The 21102-nt window shown below is 35.0% G+C and overlaps 3 protein-coding genes across 9 annotated transcripts in view; 2 read left to right on the forward strand and 1 right to left on the reverse strand.

Moving 5' to 3' along the window:
- On the reverse strand, positions 1-19219 carry SCLY (selenocysteine lyase). 4 transcript variants are annotated; one of them, XM_034439717.3, is made up of 13 exons: positions 18775-19219; positions 16249-16376; positions 15608-15720; positions 14605-14705; positions 14189-14375; positions 12849-12976; positions 11622-11786; positions 9858-9964; positions 8235-8271; positions 6573-6656; positions 5889-5991; positions 5255-5330; positions 1-3057 (listed from the first exon to the last, which is right to left on the reverse strand). In XM_034439717.3, the coding sequence occupies exons 2-13, from the start codon at positions 16344-16346 to the stop codon at positions 2913-2915; spliced, it is 1344 nt and encodes a 447-aa protein (XP_034295608.1). In that variant the 5' UTR covers positions 16347-16376; positions 18775-19219; the 3' UTR covers positions 1-2912. The 4 variants fall into 4 exon arrangements, 3 of the variants coding, with proteins under 3 accessions (XP_034295608.1, XP_034295607.1, XP_087728854.1); XM_034439716.3 differs by having other exon boundaries at positions 18546-18775; XM_087872728.1 differs by lacking the exon at positions 18775-19219 and adding an exon at positions 18354-18542.
- The window catches only part of AIRE (autoimmune regulator), a 27317-nt gene continuing 25157 nt past the window's right edge, over positions 18943-21102 (forward strand). Inside the window, exon 1 of the mRNA XM_034439714.3 lies at positions 18943-19343. The gene's annotated coding sequence lies outside the window, so the exon portion shown is untranslated. The remainder of the gene's footprint in view (positions 19344-21102) is intronic.
- LOC117678521 (uncharacterized) overlaps positions 19137-21102 on the forward strand; it is a 6967-nt gene continuing 5001 nt past the window's right edge. Inside the window, exon 1 of one of the 4 annotated variants that reach the window (XM_034439723.3) lies at positions 19137-19229. The gene's annotated coding sequence lies outside the window, so the exon portion shown is untranslated. Of the gene's footprint in view, positions 19421-19682; positions 19822-21102 lie in introns of those variants that run through there. The other 3 variants (XM_087872729.1, XM_034439722.3, XM_034439721.3) reach the window with 3 other exon arrangements.

A 21102-nucleotide genomic window follows, 5' to 3' on the forward strand; every position in this document is an offset into this window, starting at 1 on the left:
TTATATACAAACATTTTAATACTTTTCAATATTAATTCCTCATGACAGACTACACCGTATTCTCTATTATCATTTGCATGTCTGAATATCTCTCCATCCATATTCCCTTGTTTAGATAATCTTCTACTAAGACATACAATTTTCTTACTCTAATGTTTACCACATATTTAACTCCAGTTTTCACTCCAATTTTCCTATCACAAACACTTTAGCCCTTCATAATTAATTTCAGTTCAATATTTTTTTATCTGTCATTCAATCTAATTTCACAGAAAACATACAGGGTGAAAACAACCCAGAACCATATAGCTACAAACTTAAACATATGTTTTTGTCTCTTGCACAGAGCCTCCATCACAAACATGCCTTATAAATTTATCCAGAAATGTATATAAATTTCTTAATAAATAAATGGATAAATAAATAAATAAACCTAATTTTGGATCAGGGACAGAAATAGATGAGGGATCAAGACAAGAGCCAGGGAAAGGAAACTGTTTCATAAGTTTTTTGCAAATCAAGACATATTTCCAAATTACAAGAATATAATTGGGGTTTAAACTGTACTGGGTTTCAAAACAAGAACCGGTTTGGCTGGACAGAGGAAAGAGACTGTATTTTCCAAACACATCTCCCAAGAGCAGAGGGAGTGGATAATGGGGAAGGGATTCAATCACACTGATTTCAAAAACTACTGTTATGTAAAATATCCTTGAATCTGTGAAAATCTGGATATAGATCTCTATAGTTATTGTTTGATGCAAATATTTTAAAACAGAACTGTTGAACATGAAGGAAACTAGATGATTAGATAATATTTGATAGGTCCCATAGAAACCTATGATAGGTTTCTCTCAGATCCCACAATGATTAGACAGAGATTCAACAAATAAACTTCCTGCAGTATCATAGTTAAAAGAGATGGGCAAGGCCAACTCTCAAAAAATTTTATGATGTTTGTGTGTCTATATTTTTCTTGACTGTACACCGCCTTGAGTCCTACGGGAGAAAGGCGGTATAGAAATATAATAAATAAAATAAAAAAAATGAGATTAAAAATACAGAAGAATAAAATGCTTAAATTAGCTTTAAATTACAGTCAACATAAAATCAGATACATGAATTGGTTGCTTCTTTGTATGTTGTATCTTTCTATGAATAACTAAGCAGTTGTATTTCATGCTAAGACATAATTGTGCTTACATTTTACAGAGGGCATCTGTTTATAGTATAACCCACTTTGACCATTTAGTAGCAGGTCATGCTACCATGTAAAACAAATAATACTATGAAAGGTCAGTGAGTGAGTTATACTGGAGAATTTCCTATTAAAATCTTAGCAAGTACAATACTAAGAAGCCAAACATTACCTCTTTAGCTCCATCACTATTAGCAAACAATGTTTCAGTGGATGCAGTAAAAATAAACAAAACACAAAAACAGTAGACCTTATTCCACTTATGCAAGTCAATTTCAACATATTTCTGAAATTCAACATTTAAAACTGCCATATATATTCCCAGCTGCCATTATCTCTTTTTTTGTAGGATTTTTCAAGAGAGGTCTCCTATTTATGAAATTTATAACTTTTTAGGATTTGTAACGAACAGCGACAGTGAAACCCAACTTCTATTGCAGCACCTGCTTCCTTCAAAAGGGAATTACTGTTGCGGGTAATTCTGTCCTCTTGCCATTCATGGCAGAAAGGGACAGCAGCAACCCGTGATTCAGATCCCCAACATCTGAGTTGCCTCCAGCAAGATTTACTTTTCAGTTAATTAGTTATTAGATTTATATCCCACTTTTATTTTGCAAAACTAAAGGCAACAGGCTTAGCTACTTAAAACTATAAATAACCCTTTAATGCAAAGTTAAATGGAAGGAAGCAGGCCTATATGTAACCAATATTCTGGTTTTCTCTGTTACTTAATTCTAATACATGTATTATACTTGATAGATGTATTATACATTCTTTCACATTGCATATGCATACATGTATTTATTAGAGTAGAACAATTTATTATTATACATTTCTGGGTTAAACATAAACATCTCCAAGGCAAATCCCTGATTGTTTCAAATTTAGAGATTTACTTGACCATATATGTATGCATATGTCTGGCATATACACATTTATATGAATATAAATGCATATACCTTCTACCTATTGTATTCATGTCTATGGAGATTCTCCTTCTTCCAGGTCATGATTGTCCCAAAGGTGTTTTTTCCAAAAAGCAAATGGACTTTTTGGGGTTTCTTCTTTGAAAACTTCTCATTCAAGAAGCTGAAGAAGGATGAGAAATGAAACATTTCAAAGAAAAAAACCCCAATATAGTCCAGTTGCTTTTTGGGGAAAAACACTTTGGGACAACCATGACCTAGATGATTGAGAATTTCCATAGACATGAATGAAGAAGCTTCTTGGATGAGAAGTAAACATTTTCAAAGAAAAAAAAAAAAGAAAGTCCAGTTGCCTTTTGGAAAAAGCACCTTTGGGACAACCATTATATTCACATTTGTTTTCTGCTCAGCACCAACTCTAAATATCCAGTAGAAATATTTCCTTGCTCTTCCTTCTGCTTGATAAAACATGTTAAAAGGTATAATTCACCAATTGGATTTACTGGTGCTAAAATTGAGGGGGGGGGGAACCAGTGCTCATAGATGCAGACAGTGCTCCTAGGTATTCAATAGATGTAAACAAATTACTTGATGTTCAACAAAAATTCTGTTTCATAGAATTGATGGGAACATAATAGCTCACAATATGTCAGATGTAAGTATAGCACATTGAGCAATGGAGTATCAGGACTAGATAAGCTCACTTCCTGACACTGATGAACTGGATCTTTTGTTGTTGTTGTTGTTGTTATTGTTGTTGTTGTTGTTGCTAACTATAAGTATCCAGCCTACTGTAATTCAGCCACAGCCTGTTTCAAATCTTCTACAATCAGATCCACATCTTCTTTGCTTGTATCACGGCCCACACTGAGGCGTATGGCATTCTGTGCAACATTATAAGGAATTCCACAGCTAAGCAGAACAGCTGAGGGCCTGGAGAAAAGACACAATTAAAGCAAAATATAACTTTTAACAATATTTTTACCATGGTGATCTGAGAAGCATATAGAGAAAGAAAACAAATTATGCATAGCTCCTCCAGTCCAAAAGACATTTATTTCTAAGATATTTTTGTTTCAATAGAAATTCACGTATGGTCAAGTTTTTATGCTGAGGTCTACAGAATTCCAACTTCATAAGGACAATAGACAATTAAACAATACCAGACAATTCAGTAATTCTGACATTTCTTTCAGAATTACTGAATTAATGTAATTAGATTAAGGTAAAGATATTAATGTTCAATAATAAATATTATATGGATGACAAGCTAAACATTAAGGGCTTTTAAGTATGGAGAAAGTGGAATTGTTATTTATTATTAGCACTTTAAAACTGATAAAAAGTTATTATATACAACACATACTCCTAATGAATTATGGAACCAACTGTGATGAAAAGTTGTGGATTTTTAATACAGTATGTTATTGCACCAGCTAATAACAAATTTAAACTTTAAATCCAAGTCTTTATGTAGCCAAAATAGAACACCTATACCTGAGAAGCCAGCATTAAAAGATTCAGAAGAATCATAATTGTATCAAAAATATTTTTTTAAATTAACCATTTTATCTACAAGAATAGATAAATTCAGATTTGATTATATTTAGTGACTATGCTATAAATTGATTGGTGAGACAGAGAAAAACAAATCAATAATAAACCAGACTATGGATTCAAGTCATGGATCACAGCAAAACTACTAGAATAAGTCTCTTAATATTGTGTAGCTATCTTATTTGCATTCCAAAATGCCAATGGCAATTTTAACAATATTCTATAGGTTCCAGAGTATGATTTTAAGTCTTGTGAAAAGAAAGGTAGAAATGCAAAGTACTTATACTAACCTGTGGTATCTGAAATACTGTATACAGCACACATTATGGAGAGCAAGTAACTTCTTGATACTTGGTACATCATTTTACATTTTTATGTCGTCAGAATAAAAGCATTTTGCAATATCCTAATTCCTCATGCTCCATTAATTATACAGGCCATTGCTCCAAAAAAGAGGGCTATGGGGATTTGGGAAAATATTTGTTTACAGTGGTGCAAAGCATATGCTCATCACTAGGAATAAACACGTACTGTATGTCTGCAGATTGATCAGTTTTCATAATGGCTTGGATAGCTAAATCAAAATTCTCTCAGCTTCTGAATATCAATTCTTCTCCTACTTCTATCAAAGCTGCATAATATCTCTTTCCTCACATCTTACTCTTAAAGACCCAGAAGGAATAATATATAGAGAATCAACTGGTAGCAGATCCATGGAGGAACACAATTATTTAAATCATATAATATTTGTTCCTATTTCATAGAATAATGGATTGTGAATGGTGCTTATTTCTTGGATAATATTATAAATCAGTGAGGAAGGGGGAAATTACAATGATGTAACTGATGTAATTATAAAGGGCTGTAATTATTTATCATAATACTTTGTCACATGCCATTACTAGTTGTTAAGAATATAATGGTTAGAATGGTTGACTAATTGTTATTTGAGAGCTTATACAGGAGGAAAAATAGATTTTCTCCAATTAACAAATACTGCACTTAATTGGATAAATGGCTTAGATATTAATATATCTATAGAACACTTATTCCCATTCTCATGAACTAACTTATTTCAAAATGTAACCTATAAATTATATATAACTTCTTGAATTCCTCATTGGCTACATATTTCTATAATACATGTACCACAATGAGCTCCTTTTATATATTTTACTAGTTATATCCATGTACTCTATGCTATATGCTAAATAAACACTAGTTAAGCAACATAGGTGAATAGTTAGCAGGAGCACTAATATTATTACCAATGCATAGCTTGCTTATTATGACAAAGATGGCAACATAACATTATCCCAAACATAATGTTTGCTGTGGCTCATGAAATTCTAAAAGTATGGATAAAATGGCACAAAACACTGTTAATAATGTCCTTCTTCACAGCAGATGTTAAACATTATCATCACCTCTCCATAATTCTTGGGTAATATGAGAAATTGAGAGCTGTGATGACTCTAAGTGGTTAATTCTTTGTAAAATACACACACAAACAAACTTATATACATACTCTTTCCAATTACAGAAATCTAATTCCACAACACTGGCTACTTACTGGTCACCCTTTTCAGAGTGGCAGGCTGCCCCAACACTGGCTAGCAAAGTCCTACAGCGTGAGAGCACCAGCCAACCTACAGAAAAAACAAGATATATTATCTGCTCTCTTCTCATGAAGTACCTCTGGATCTAACTATGGAAGAAACACATAAAATGTGCTTGTAGTTTTGCCTATGGTATCAAGTATAACTGGGATATAATTTTAAAAAAATCAATCCTTGTTCATAATTTGATAGAATTGGCATCACATGAATGTTGACAACCAATGTTAGGATTACACATATAAAATTGCTACAACTAAATTAGAACATGGGAAATATACATTTCAAATCATGTTTCATGGACAAAACAGCAAAATGCCTTCTGACTAATTACAGACATTATCTGTCTGACATTATAACATTATCTTTATATCTTGCATCTGTAGTTGGCATTTTCATAATGAAATTAACAATGAAATTTTGACTAAGCACACAAAAGCATGCTGATAACCTCTTGATTTGGTCTAAGGCAGAGATTAGTTTTAAAAGCAATTAATATTAAATTTTGTATTGATCACTAGATACAAAATCCCATAAATCAATCATAGACTAGTTCTTAAAGAACAGTGCAGGTATAGACATAGATGTTACCTTGTAGACCTGAGCCCAATATAGAAAAATTACAGGTGTTGCAAAGTCGTTTAGAGCCTTCCAGTCGACAGTTAAAATGGATATTTTGTCTTCCAAATATAGTCTAGAATATGAAATAACACTTTTTATAAAACGTCGACTAACACACACGCACATACCACAGATATCACTGAATTCAAGAAAAAAATAAAAGCATCTTATAATTTTAGATACATAAAGAAATAATATTTATGGGTAGTATTGCCCTTGTGGCAGTATAACTTTTAGAATAGCACTTATAGGATTAACTATCACCTTGTTCACAGGTGTGGGAAGAATATCTGAAAGGTCATGTGTTATGTCTACCTTGTTCTGGCAAATCAAAATAGGATATTTGTCATAATTCTTGTAGTAATGAATTCCAAGAAAGGCAATTCCAAGAGGCTTCAATTGGCAGTTCTGCAATAGTCACTGGGTTAATCCAGACATGATACATGTATTTATAATCTGAACCAATGTGTTCCCTATGTCATTTCTGTCCATTTGCTATTTTTAGCATTCTTGCCCTTTGCTTTGCTTCCATTTAGATTGAAAGGCATCACTGCCCCATGACTGTGTTTAGTACAGGATAATAGAGCTTTCTGATGTCATCTCCTGCTCCCATATAAAGACAGCAGAACTATGCAGAAAACTGTCTGAAATTACTTCAAGCCTTTCTTCCAGATAATCCCGAACTTTCCTCATGTGAGCTTCATATAGCTCAGAGTTTTCATTCACCAATTCAGCTGCCTGCAAAAGAAGGTTAGAATATCAGATTAAATATTAGAGCCAAATTCGAAAGGAATCATTCAGTTTCCTTGTACACCTGACCATATGATGATTATTTTCATTAGCCAGGATAGATAAAAAGCCAATATGGTAGAACCTCCTCCACAGGACACCCCCCCCAAAAAAGTAATAATTTCAATTTACTTTATTGTCATTGCATCTCATACAACGAAATTAATTAAATGCCATCTTCAGTGTACATCATACATAAGAAAACTATAAAAATAAAACAAAAACACACATCCTTCACATTCTATACAATTTAATTGAAAACCCCTGATTCTGCATTAATATTACACTATACAGTAGAATTCAATATAGTTATATATTGAATATAGCTTTTTATGTACACTAAGAGCATATGCACCAAAGACAAATTCCTTGTGTATCCAATCACACTTGGCCAATAAAGAATTCTATCTATCTATCTTACTGCTCTGGGGTAGAAGCTGTTTTTCAACCTATTTGTCCTTGTTTTTATTGTCCTGTACTGTCTGCAGATGGTAATAGTTCAAAAAAAGGGTGCTCAGGATGAGATGGATCTTTAAGAATGTGTTGAACTTTCTTAAGGCAGCAGAAGCTATAAAGCTCTTCCAAGGAGGGAAGAGGGCAACCAGTGATCCTCTGGGCAATGTTAACCCTCTGGAGTGTTGTCCTGTCTGCCACTGTGCAATTGGTTTGCACTGTGCACTGTGTAAACCATACACAGGTGCAGTAAGTTAAAATACTCTCCATAGTGTAGCGGTAGAAGGTTACCAAAATGTTTTCATTCAGTTGTTTCCTGAGACAACAGGAAATGTTGGGGTATTCTGCAGTATGGCTGTACAAACTTCAAAAATAATTGGGAGAAACCTGAAACTCTTTTTCAAGGCTACTCAAAAACCTAACATTTTTTAAATCAATACCTGGTAGGTCCAAAAGGCTATTTTTGTCTTTTTTGCAAATGATTTTCAAAGCATGCAAAGCATATTTTGCAGGACCCACATTCAACAATCACAGCCATTCCCTAGGAGGGAGGTAACAAAAGGAGGCAAATCACAAAAGCACTGGTCCCTGCCATTTGTTTATATTTTATCTTGATGTTTTACTTTTAGTCTGATAAGCTACTTGTGCAGTTGCCAAGACTGAAAACTTCAAGATGCTACCAAAAAAAATTGGTGAGATTGCTTTAAGCACCTGATTGCAACATAATCTTATCACTATTTCAAACTATATGTCAAACTAACCTGAAAGTCTAAGTCTAGGTCTAGAACTTTGGGTCCCCATGCAAACAGAGAAAACTTGGCTCAAAAGTCTAGAAACTAAAGAGTACTGGCTAATATTAATAATATTAATAATAATATTGGCTAAGCCCAAGCAAAGAAATCTCAGAGAATCTAGAGAGTTACCTTCCTTCAGCTATATGTGTGCTGCATTTAAATCTATGACGTGATGATACCTATTTCCTCTTTTTTAAGAAACATAATAAAGACACACTATTCAATCAGGCAGCTTTTATTCACATTGCATTTTTGTATTATTTACCATTTTTAAGCCTACCTTGCCAAGACCAGCAATCATTGGAGTATTCTCAGTCCTAAAAAAAATAGCTTTTATTCATACACTTTAAATTGCACAAATACAAGGTCTACAACTGTGTGAATTGTTTAACACATTACATACACACTTAGCATAACAAAGATATTACAATATTTCACCTATATTAATGTATGAAGTAAATAAACACTTCTAATGAAAATCAAGATACTACCTAGAAAACAAAAAATCCTCTCCTTATTTTTCCAGCTTATTTGCATTTTTCTTCCAAATATTTCCTTTTAATACAGTTTTCTTGCACATGCTTAAAATCTACATACTATTCATTATAGCACAGAAGCGCAAAATGTGTGGCATGGCAGGTGTCAGTGCTGTCTGATTTCTTTTCAAACCAGTTTCTCAGGCATCAGCCCTGACCTCTACTCTTCATAAGTGCCTATTACTCTACTTCTCTTCCAAATTCCTCTCCCTCCAGTTTCCCCTCTATTGTGCTCACTGCTGCCTCCATCATTTTTTCTACTTTCTGTGTTACTTCTACTTGCAGCTTCTCTTCTGTGACTTTAACCTACCTGATACTATATCTGCTTCCTACCTACCTAGATAATTCTCATCCTTTGTTCCTGTGATCTTTACTCATTTTCCTTCTCAGTTGTATTTCCATCATTGCTGCCTCAATCCAGTTCCCCTCAACCTTCTCCCAACTCAATTCATTTTATACTCTTCTGCAATCCTTATCCTGCTGCTTTTCCCTTCCTTTACACATTTTCTCTGCCTTATCTGCTACTCTCAGCATAGTCTGCTCTCTTCCTGCACTGTTTATCTTTTCCCCTCTTATCTTAGTTGCATTTCCTTTTTCAGAAATTTAAGATAAAATCAGACAACTGGAATTGAAAAGCAAAGCACTGAAATAGATAGGGATCTATCTATTTAATTTCCCATACTTTTTGATTCAGAGATATAGAGAGAGGTGTTTTTGTGTTTGTTTACTGAATTATAAATTAGATTAAGTAAAGATGGATGTGTTTCCGCAATAAAACTTTAATTTTTAATGATTACCATCTTTAACTGATTCTGTGCCATCCTGTTGGTGTTGACTCTTGGTGACAATATGGATAGACCTTCTGCAAGACAATATGTCCCTAACCTGGCCCTTCAGGTCTTCTCATGGCATACACGTCACCATTGTACCTGAGTCCATTCAGTTTACTGCTGGTCTTTCCTTTTTTTTCCTTTCTACCTTTCCAAGTGATCCTTCTCAAGTCAGCTAGGTCCTTGCATAATTTGTCTAAAACATAATATTTTCAGCTAGGTTATTCTGCCTTGACTGAGAACTATGGATTGATTTATGGCAGCATAGCCGGGTTTAAAAGAATACTTTTTATTTTCTTTTACTTATTATTTAACTTTATTTGCTAAATAAAAATAAATACAAATAAAATAAAATATTCATTCCTGCTCGTGATGGGTTTTGCCCCACTACCCTCTTTTAGATTACAGTCCTGAACATGTCATCAAGCATGCCTACATGCTTTTGAACCAAAGAAAATTATACGTCCTGCCACAGTGTCATCATACATTTGTCTCTAACAATTCAGTTGGTTCATCCAGTGCTCCTGTTCACCATACCCTGGACGAAAGCTCCATTCCTGCCCACCTCCAAACAGCATGGGGTGAAGGGGAGTGTTCATACCAAGTCCTCGCACATACAAGGCTCCAATACGTGGGGCATAAAACTGCAATTATAAATCATAACATATAAAAGCAATATATAAAAACTGAAGGAGATAAATTATAGTTAACAATGCAAATAAAAGTTCCTAACAAGAAAACTTATTGAACAGAGTGATGAGTGAAGAGACTTCTTCAGCAGATAGTTGGCAGACACATTTAAGCAAAGAGAGCCATTGGCCAAAGAAGAAGACTGCATTGCAGTTCCTCAATTAAGCAAGGATATTGGACCAGATGTCATGAAGGTTTTTTTTCCAACTTTATAATTTTGTCCTCCTGTAAGAATTAAGTGGAAAATGTAACAGGAGTAATACAAAATGCTAGAAGTTTTATGGAGATGAAGAAAGCATGCTAAAGCTGTCACATGGAAGAGTCCTAAAATTCAGTAATTAAAAAGATTTCATGCAAAAATTATTCCTGAGGGCCATCTGCTGGAGAATTCTTAAAAGACCCTCTGAAGTGTCATTAAAATCAAATGATGATTCTTATCACCGAATTATAGAGCTGGATGAAGCCAGTTTGGCACTGGATTGGGTGATCTATTCCATGTAAGAATTCAAAGTAAAAGGCTCAGTGCTGAATGGCTACTCAATCTCTGCTTGAACAATCCAATGTAAGGGAGTCAAGCATCCCTCTGGATAATCTCAGCTTTATATATAGTAGAATTGTGGAAACCTTTTGGGAAAAGTGAATTTTCTAAAACTAGCTAATAACACTTTTTTTTTAGTAGTACCATAAAATTATATATCAATGGAAAGATAATTTAATCAAGAATGTAATGCAATAACTTTTATGAAGGATTTGCTATTAGAATAGCAGTTATAAAGAAGAAAAGTGAAACGAGATATACAAAAATTATCACCATGTCAGTTAATACTTAGTTGGGTAACCTTTAGCATGAATTACGGCCTTACAACATCTTCCCATGGAGTGAACCAAGTCTTTTAGTTCTGCAGCTGTTATAATTTGAAACCAAGATTGAATGATTGCTTCTATTAACTGGGTTTTATTGCTGGGTCGCTTCTGACTAACAAGCTTCTTTAGTCGGTTCCATAGATTTTCAATTGGATTAAGATTTGGGCTATTCCCAGGTCATTCCAGCAGTGGAATATGATTATCTTGAAATTCCAAAAAAAAGTGGTGTTATTAGCCATCAAACCTCAAAAATACACTTTTCGCAAAAGGTTTCCACAATTTTGGCCACTACTGTAGTCATTTCTCTCAATGTTCCCAGTACTTCCACTTCTTGATATTACAATTGACTAGTATCAAGTCAAACATAACAGATACTCTTGTACCTTCCTCTTTGAAAAATAAAGTTATCAGGAATTTCCTAGAGGTATCAAACTTAACAGAATATGCCTCCCTAAAGATGTGGCATAATTAAATACTTTATTTCTACTGTTTCACTGCTTTATATTCTGTATACCAACATACATAGTAAGATTATTCAAAGCAGAGTTTACTGAATCTAACAAAAGACATTCCAAAAGCATGTCACATGAAATCTATAAGAGAATAGTTTCCAGAAATGACAAACCAAATTAGAGGCACAGTGGCTTCTAATTTAGTAAGTGAGAACTGCTGTTCTTGTGTGAAGTTCTCCAAAGTTCAGAAGAGGTCACAGCAAGGAGATAGTAGCCCAAACAGAGAAAAATATACCTTGTGCCCTACAATAGTGAGGTAATCTACTCCCAAGTCCTGGACGTCCACTCGCCCCTTTCCAATCATCTGGGCTGCATCTGTGTGCACTAAGATCCATGGCAGACCAGAGGCCTTTCTCTTGTGGTTGATAACTTCAATCTGCTGACTGAGTTCTGAGATGGGCTGAGAGAAAAGTATCCTATTAGGTGTCAGGAGATATAATTTTATCAAAAACTCTACCTTTCCCTCCCTGTTAGTATTTAATAATTCATTTTTGGAACTACTGAAATAGAAAAGCTATTACATCAACTAATATGCTCTGTTTATCATTTTGAATATAATTCTAGTCTCTCATAATTGAAGAATAGGCTATGACTAATAGGCTTATTGTTATATTGGTATTACCATCTTTCTACATCATAAAATCTATTGTTAACATTTGCCTGCCTCCATAATAAGATTAGCATAACTGAATCTACCTACTAACTTAATATTGATCTTGTTCTACTTATTTAGCAAATTTTATAATAAAAATCTAAGCCAAAATGTATTGCATACATATCTAGCAATTTAATGAAGAAAAATCTAATAGCCCATGCTAGCAAAAATAAAGTCATTGTTGCAAAATATGGGAGCAAGAACATCGGCATAAATAACAAAAAATTAAGAAATTTTTTGAAAAGATATTAAATGTTAAGAGCAGCCACCCTAAAGAACATCTTTGGCATTAGTTTAGCAAAAGGAAGAGCAGAAATAACTTTGTGTGTATGTGTGCATATGTGTATGAAAGCATACATATAATTTATTTAATATTTTAAAATTTAATATTTTAAAAGAAAAAGTCATAATTTTATAAAATGTGGTAAATGTATAAAATATTGTAGGGCAGACAAAGTTTGTCCATCAGTTACAGAAATATAATATTTCAGTGGATTCATTATATTCTCATACATGAATAAACCTGTTTCTAGTGGCTTTATTTATTTATTCGTCATCTAAACATAATTGTAGACATTGCCTTATCCTTGGAATACAATCAACTGAAACAACCTCACAGTCACAATCATGTGTCATTTGCAATTCATAAGTCAGTGATTGAAAGCAGGCTGAATGAATACAATAATAAAAAATGTTTTATGAGAATACCTGTCAATACTTCCTAACATCTGGAGTAATCTCAATTAATTAAAACTCTAACTATCTTCCTTAAATTTATGAATTATAACAATTAAATTTACAACTCACCATCACAACCCCAGTTTCATTATTTGCTAGCATTACAGAAACTAAGCAGGTAGTTGGATAGATTGCTGCAACAACATCATCTACTTCCACTCGCCCGGTTACCTTTGATACTGGCACAAAAGTGGCTTCTATAAACCAGGATAAAAAGAAGAAAGTCACCCCACAGTTCAATTTGCTCAAAAGCAGTTGCTATTTTTCTTACAATAGGTTTGAAGGATGCCACAATGGATATCAGATAAGTTCCAACCAAACCGCTCAGCAACAGAGACTGCACGATGTAACAGTCATGAGGAAACCTAAAAAGTTACAAGTTTAAAGGCAGAATTTAAGGAAAAAAGGGAACTCCTCAGGAACTCAGCAGCAGCTTGAAAGCAGGGTATAATTTAGCTCCTTTATTTTATAAAAAGTTTAGAGTTAAGAAAATGCTTATAATTAATTCTGTCAGGTGCAAGAAACCAGGAACCAAGGTTATTCAAATAAGTAGAAATTTATTCCATTCTAGCTGTTTACAAGAATCTGAATTATTAATGGTCAAGGCAAATTGGTGATAAATAAGTGTCAATGGAATTCAAGGAGGGCTGGACTTGGATCTCTTATGAGCACGAAGGGACTCCAAACTGATGATGCACTTGCCCCACCCCGCCACCCCCAACTCAGCCTGGTCATCTCCTACAAATTCCTTGCCTAACTCCATATAATTAAATAAAAAGGAGGGATAAAATTCTAGTAATAATTTAAGCTCATAATAATAATAACTTTTATTTAACTTTTTTTTTTGCATTCCTTCCTCAAGTTTATAACCATTATCTTCTACAATCAATGATCTAAGCTAGGATGTCTGAATGAAATGCATGCATTTCCCCTCCCAAGAATAAGATGGCCTTGATGGAGATAACACAGGAACTGTTGGTTTGACATAAATATGTGAAGTATTTTTTAAAGTCCAAAATAGCCAGATAGCATTTGGAAGCATCTCACACAGAAACTGCCTGAATTCACTGAACTATAAGGAAGTGAGGTACAGCACAAACAGATTTGCCAGATTTCATGGATATTTTTTAAAAAACAAAGAATTTTTAATAGTTGCAGATGCATACTTGTTCTGAAAACTCATCTATCCATAAAAAAACAAGAAAGGTAAACTGGGGGTGACACATAGCATCTTGAGATCATAAATGGGATAGTGAGGTAAAGAAACTCATAAGTTCATGTTCTACTAAATTTGCATTTTGTGAATGGCCATGCCCACAATAACAGCCATTTTGTGAAACATCTTACCTCCATTTCAAAAGTGCCACCAAAAATGTTGATGCCCTAGCTACAAAATGTCAATTGCTCACCAGCTTTTTGTTCCTTCACCAGGTGCTCTACAGGGAGACGAACTGAATCATGTTCAATGCAAGATATAATGATATGTGGAAGTGTCCCTAAAGTCTTTTCTTCATGGCTTTCTTTTGTTGCAACAGTACTTCGTTTGCTGCTTTTCATAAAATCCTTCACTGCAGTATGAATCACTAAGTTATTTGCCTGGAGGAAAAGAAAGAAAGAAATACAAATCAGATCAAAGAGTCATTTGCCAAAACATAGGATAGAGACAGATTTTTCTTTGAGCTAATTACTATTTTTTGCTGATTTTTCTCATCCAGAATTTCATTTTCAAAAAATAAAAATAAATATGACTAAGACTAGAAACTGAAGGCAGTTTTAAAAATAAAAGCCGAATCAAAATAGTGTTAAACTATATCAAATATCTTACTTCTGTCCCTCCAGAAGTGAAAATAATGTCCTGGAACGGTCCTCCCACCATTTTAGCCAGATTTTCACGAGCTTCATTTATGATCCTCTTTGCTCTTTGACCTGTGGAGGCAAGACACAAAAATGTATCATATAAGGTAGATCCTGGGGGGAGGGGATTGTTCATCACACTAAAGGAATGTGCATTTATAATTATGGGCTTTTCCCCCAGTTGCACCTAATCATTATACAGAGATGTCCTGGTAACACCACTTTTCAGTCTTGTACCCATGAAATTACCTTCATTTTATTCCATGAGTGAGACAGACTTAAGTCATCATTTGCTCTATTTTAGTGTTAAAATGGCATTTTCTTCCTTAAATAAACAACACTCAACCCTAGCCACAAGGTGTGCTAAAATGCTATTTCTTTTCCCACTGTTTTGGAGGCAAAACATAATTTACAACTCTGAAAGTTATCCAACCATTATTGCTCCAAACCAATATTAATGAGGCTAAGTTTTATAATATCCAGTGATGGCTACCAGATACTAAGAACACATAAGCTATTTTGCTACTTTGAACTGTAAATGCCAGGTGTGGCTGATGCTTTGACTAATTTTACATACTTTTTAAAATTTATTTGTATTGCTTTTCAGTAACACATCTGACTGCTTTCTGTTAAATTATATGTACATACACATACATTGCATGCCATCCTACCATCTTTTCAAGCAGCAAGCCCATGTATTGTTTTTTAAACAATGAAAAAATGCAGTGTTGCATGTGTATGTACATATAATTTAAACAAAATAGTCAGATCTAAATGTTACTAGGGCTATTTAGGGCTATCTCTATTTTCCATAGTTACTACTAGAAGTGACTGAAGACTGTAATGATTCAATGTTTGAGTCTTCTGATAAATCCTTAACTGCTATTCCAATAACCCTTTAAGATTAGAGCCCTCCTTTACCATTAGGCATGCTTGTACCCCAAAAAGGTGCTTTCACAAAACACTTATCAGACCTGCTTCATAAGAACTGCTAGGATTGCCCCATGCTTCATACATGGCTTCTTTAACTGTCTCAATCACTTCTGGTGCCAGAGGGGTAGTTGCATTGTAATCCATATAAATTTTCCTATAGGAAATAGAATGAAAAAATGGTTATCAACAGAAAGAGGAACCACATAGATTAATACCGTCACCTTCACACTAGGTTGCAGTGTGTATTTTGGAAAATCTTCTTTGACAGATCTTTTCCATTGCTATCCATTTTTTCAAGCAATGACAGTACTGTATTTTACCTCCAAATGTTACAAAATTGTATTTTTATACCTTCTCTGAAAATTGTCATAAAATTGAGGAGGTGGACCGCCTCATGAAAGCCCTTTGATACATTCATTAATTTTGGAAGCATTATATATATATTTATGACTCTGAATCAGACATTTGAAATTGGCTAATAATCTTGGTAATCTGGATATTCAATTCCAGGATAATGTTTTTGAATGAGTTTTGCAACCCCATCCCATGCAAATTCAGTTTAAAATAAGCCCCACTGAGTTCAACTAGTTTTATTGTAAAACAAATCATACATGAAACAGCAAGATCTTAATACTTACATTAAAAGCAGAGACCATAATTTGGTAACAAATAAATTACATACCTGTTTGATGAGATATTATTTTTTCCATTAGTGTTTAATTTCTCATTAGTCTCCATTGTTTGTTCCACTAGTATCATCTTCAAGGTGGTCTCTGCCATTCTCAATCAGTCTCCTTGTGAAACAATGCGCTGAAAAAGAAAAATGTATCATGCGACTCTCAAGATCACAATTTGTTTCTCTGCAGTGGCCTGCCAGCTGTCTGGTTCAGGTACTTGCAGAGATAGCTAAAACTCCTTAGAAACTCCTGCAAGTAAGCATGTTGGTTTCAAAAGAAAGACGTACAAAAGAATCTAATGCAGATAGACAGAATGAAGGGCTATCTTATATGTTTGGCAGTAACTGCTTCTAGGTGACAAGTGACTGGCAAGGAATGGAGCAGAGAATACATGGCTGGGAGAGCCTGAACCCAGATGATCCATGGTCAGGAAAAGGAATCAAGGAGATCCCTGAATTCGGTTGCCATTACCTTTTTATAGCTTTGCTGTCAGAAAAGCATTAGGATTGCCATAGTTAATTCTCAAAACACTTGTGTCCCCAGGATCCTAGGTTAAATTGACCACTAGGAGGCACCATATGACTGATTTCATCCTGGACCTTCATACTTTTGGTGACTATATATAGTGCGTTAGTTTATCCAGGTCCTGGAGCTTAACAGTTTCAGGAAGGAATACACAGAAGCTGGATAATTGCAATATATAAAATGTGGATATATACAATCAACCTTCCCTTATGCCCTCAGAGCAGAAAGGTAATGTCAAACCTTTGGCATCATTGCTATTCTCAGGGAGGACTACAAAGAACTAGTATATGACAAAATTGAGCCAAAATTGGGTTAAATGAACCAACAATAAATCTTCTGACTGTATAAAAAGTTGAAAGATTATAGAATGGCCTCTGAGACTGCAACAGTGAACGGAATCTATTAGTTATATTAGCAAGTTATATTAAATTAACACATTAGTTCAAGCAGAAGCAGAAAGAAAAGTTTTAGATTTTTAATTAGATATTAATTTGTATATATGTTGTTCAAAATCTCTTTGAACCCATCTTTTTCTGTCAATGGTGAAACATTTTATGGACACCAGTAAGGCATAAGAGTAAGTAAGGCTCCTGAAATATCTCAAGCCGTCTCTCTGATTTAGGAGGTAGCAGAGTTATAACAATAAGAAGCCACTCACTGATTCACCCTCAGTTTTCTCTCTTTTAAAGACATTTAATTTGATAGCCATTGACAAAGCTTATGAAAGAGAACTCCATTCTTTAGCTCCATGGGAAACTCATGACTCCACGTATAATTATAACTCCCAGCATCCTTCAACACTGGTCATCTATTGAAAACTACAGTTCAACAATTACTGTACTGAAATAGGGAATCTATCTAACATTTTAGTTTTGCAGGAAGGGAACTTACATTGCCTTACTAAAATCAGCTGACATTGTTAGTGCAGCATTGAATAAGACTAAACAATAAAATCTTGTATGATATTTAGAGCATTTAATTCTCATATACTTGGTAGTATAGGCTCAACCAAATCTGTCCAGTTTTCAACTTTTCCATCTTCACCTCTTTCTAATTACTATCACTCAGTAGTTGCTCCTTAAAAGCATCACTGGTTTATCAAAAATAGCTGTGGAAATGGTTGCTTCCTAAATAACTGAGTGGGGTGTAACATGAGTTTTTCAAGAAACAAGTATCCAAAATATACCTATTAATGTCTATATCAAAGTTTAGTGCCTGCAGATATGCTGAACTTAAATTTCCTTAATATCCAAAAGAAAGGGGTACCCTAGTAAAGGGTTGGATCACAGTAGTAAGGACTTTCATCAGTCAAAACTAAATTAGCTCATTAAATATTTGACACAACACTGCAGTTCCAGTGTTCTGTTGTAATTCAGTTTTAGCATCTTGAATTAAAATAATTTAATGTTTTCTTTCTTTATCTCCATCTTCCTTCTGGTTTTAAACTGCAAGTCCTCTGGGAGAGAAGGCTCATACTTTCGGATTCCGTGCATTATTTAAAAGCACATTTAACATAAACTATTAATATATTAATATAAATATCAATCTTATAATATGAATTTAAACAATTCTGTGCCAAGGTTACCTTTTAAATTTTTAGTTAATCTGATAATAAAGAGAAATTTTCACCAAGCAAAAACGATGGCACAATATCAATCAAAAGATAAACAGAATTTCCCTCCAGGAAAAAGAAAACCCGTAGCGCATCACTGTGTGACAATATCCTGGAGAGAAAAACGGAGAAGCCGTCAATCACACAACCAAGCGAGCTTCTGACCATGGTTAAATGTCGAAGACTTCAACTAGGCGAGACAATTGTTACACAAACTTCACGGCGTCGCCATTGGTTACTGAGGGAAATACTCTCAACGCAAACCAGTCCGCGCTCCTCCTACTCAGCCATAAGCAATTGACTGCGATTGCAGCCATTGAAAAAATAACCCGACACGCACCAAGAAAAGCTCTTAAAACACTGACATATAGTAGGAAGAACGGCAGGCACTTACTCTAGTCCCGCCCTAGTTGGCAAGGTGACGGTGGTCCCAGAGAAGAGCTGATTGGCCAATATTCGAATCTAGTTTTCGATTAACGGCAATTTAAGCAGGTTCCCTTTGGAGGACCAATCGAGTTTCTCCCCACCGAAAGCCAATTGGCTAAGAGCCTCCCTGTTTTGTGAGTCGGGCAGTTCTTTCGTCGATGAGGATGGTGCCATCCAGTTTTAAATAATCTACTTCCCCCCCCTACCCCGACCCGAACCCCCTTCTTTTTAACCGTGATGTCGTTTATTGATGCCCCTTACTAAATAGTGGTGATTTTTTTTTTTTTTTTGCTGTTATTCAGTCGGTTCTTTTTCCCGCTAGGAAAAAAAGTGGGCCTGTCAGAATTTTCCAAAACTTGGTAGGCCCTTAACCCACGTTTCGTCTTCGCTGACTAGTCAAAAACGAAACGCTGACGATTCCTGGTAGGTTAATGCTATTTTCATCAGCCGCTCGTTAAAAGCCTGTTTGGACCATAGAGATGGAAGGAATTCCCCCGAAAGCAAGCTGTAAATATGCCCTTCTTCAAGATGGCGGAGGTGGGTTCGCTTTTCCCTTTTTACTGCCTCGAGGTCTCGCGGGGTTTCACTAAAGATGGTGCGCGGCGCGTGGGCCTGTAAGTGACGCCTTACCGTTTTTTTTTTTTTTTTTTTTTTGCCGTTCTGGTAATCTGAAGCGGGAGGGGAGGGATGAGGGGAAAGGCGGAATTGGAGTTCACCGAACTGGGTTCCGCTGTCGCTGGCCTACGGGGAAAGAAAGGGCCTGGGCTTCAGATGGCCTGCTATACGCAAGTGGGCAGAGACTTGACGAGGCCGAGAGGGAGGAGGCCGCTCCACCCCCTTTCCTTATGGGTCGGGTGGCCCTTTGCTTTTTCTACGTAGCGTCCTCGTTTGGAAAAAGCCAAATGAAGTGAAGTAGCGACAGGGATCTGCCAAATGGAGAGAAGCTTCTCATTCTCCGTTTGGAAGGACAGCGCTCAGTCACTCACACCCCAGCGAGCAAATAAAGAGCCTATAGGTATTCTGGAGTTTGCTGACAGGGTAGATTGAGGTGGCTGGTGGGGTTCGTCTACCCTGTTTTTGGAAAGCTTCTAGGTTAAAGAACAGAATCGGGCGGTATACAATTTGAATGAATAATTGTTGTTATTTATGTGTTGCAGCGAAGACACTAGTAGTTTTGTGGCGCCCAAATACTAATACATTTATTATCCTAGAGTTTATTGTCCATTAGAATTCTTCCACCCTTCTTCTGGTCTTATGTTTTCTTTGGCCACCTGCCCTGCAGACGTGCAACTTTTTTTTAAAAAAAATTGCAAGCTGCTGGAAATTCTACAACTATAAACTAGCTCCACGATGTAAAGTTCGTATTTTAAAGGCTTCTTGCATTATTGGATAAAAATCGAGCACTGTACATGGGAGTGCCGATTACTCTCCTCTGTGTTTCCATACTTTTTCTTCATATCTAAGAAAAGTGCATTTTGTTTGGGGCAGCATTTCTTTGCACATATGTTTAAGTGTAATTACAGTATGCAGGATTAATATTTAAGAATGTATAGAGTTCTGGAAATTCAAGTTTAGTTTAAATAAGCTTTGCAGCTAAGTTGATTTTTTCATAGACTACAGCTTTTGAAAAGATGCAGAGAATTTCCATTGTGTATAATGAAGAGCATAAATAGTTAAAAGTTGATAGTGTAGAGCAGGTTTAATGTAGTTGTGATGAATAACTTGTTATGTTCAGCTGCAAACGGCTCCAAAAAAATACCTTTGAGAGGATTCTTACTTGGGACTATTGCAGTTTCCACCAGTGGAAAATATACATTTATTCATTTAATACATATATTGCCACACTATAAGTATGGTATAACAGAAAAGCAGACTAATTGAGAAATAATGGCAAAACTATTAATTTTCATAAATTATAACCAGAAATATTCTAATAGGTATATGTACTGGAAATCTTAAACTTTTTTCTGAATAGGTCAACTTTTAAGGAATTTCTAAAGGATAAGAATGATGGAACCATTGAGATTTTTGGTGGGATGGCATTCTACATGGGGTTTCCATTCCATTGAGGAATAAAATGTCCTTATTTTTCCCTAGATTTTATATGGACAAGGAACCTTCAGCAATCCAAATAGAGGTCTTTGTCCTGAATAGGTAGAAGCTATTTCAAGATGATCCTGAATTATTTTAATTTATATAGGCATCCAGTTGTCATGTGAATTAGGGCATAGTACACAACTGCAAAATTTTACAATATAATAACATACAGAGACAACTTCATTGAATCAAAAATAAT

This window comes from Pantherophis guttatus, chromosome 6, assembly GCF_059756535.1.
Source record: "Pantherophis guttatus breed Tessera chromosome 6, ASM5975653v1, whole genome shotgun sequence".
Taxonomy (NCBI): domain Eukaryota; kingdom Metazoa; phylum Chordata; class Lepidosauria; order Squamata; family Colubridae; genus Pantherophis; species Pantherophis guttatus.

Excerpts from the sequence above, each read along its gene's own strand:
- SCLY (XM_034439717.3), bottom strand. The coding sequence starts at position 16,346 with ATGGCAGAGACCACCTTGAAGATGATACTAGTGGAACAAACAATGGAG. Across the intron at positions 14,706-15,607 it reads TAGCAGTTCTTATGAAGCAG|GTCAAAGAGCAAAGAGGATC; the intron begins GTCTGATAAGTG and ends TTGCCTCCACAG. Across the intron at positions 12,977-14,188 it reads GGTGAAGGAACAAAAAGCTG|AAGCCACTTTTGTGCCAGTA; the intron begins GTGAGCAATTGA and ends CCTGGTTTATAG.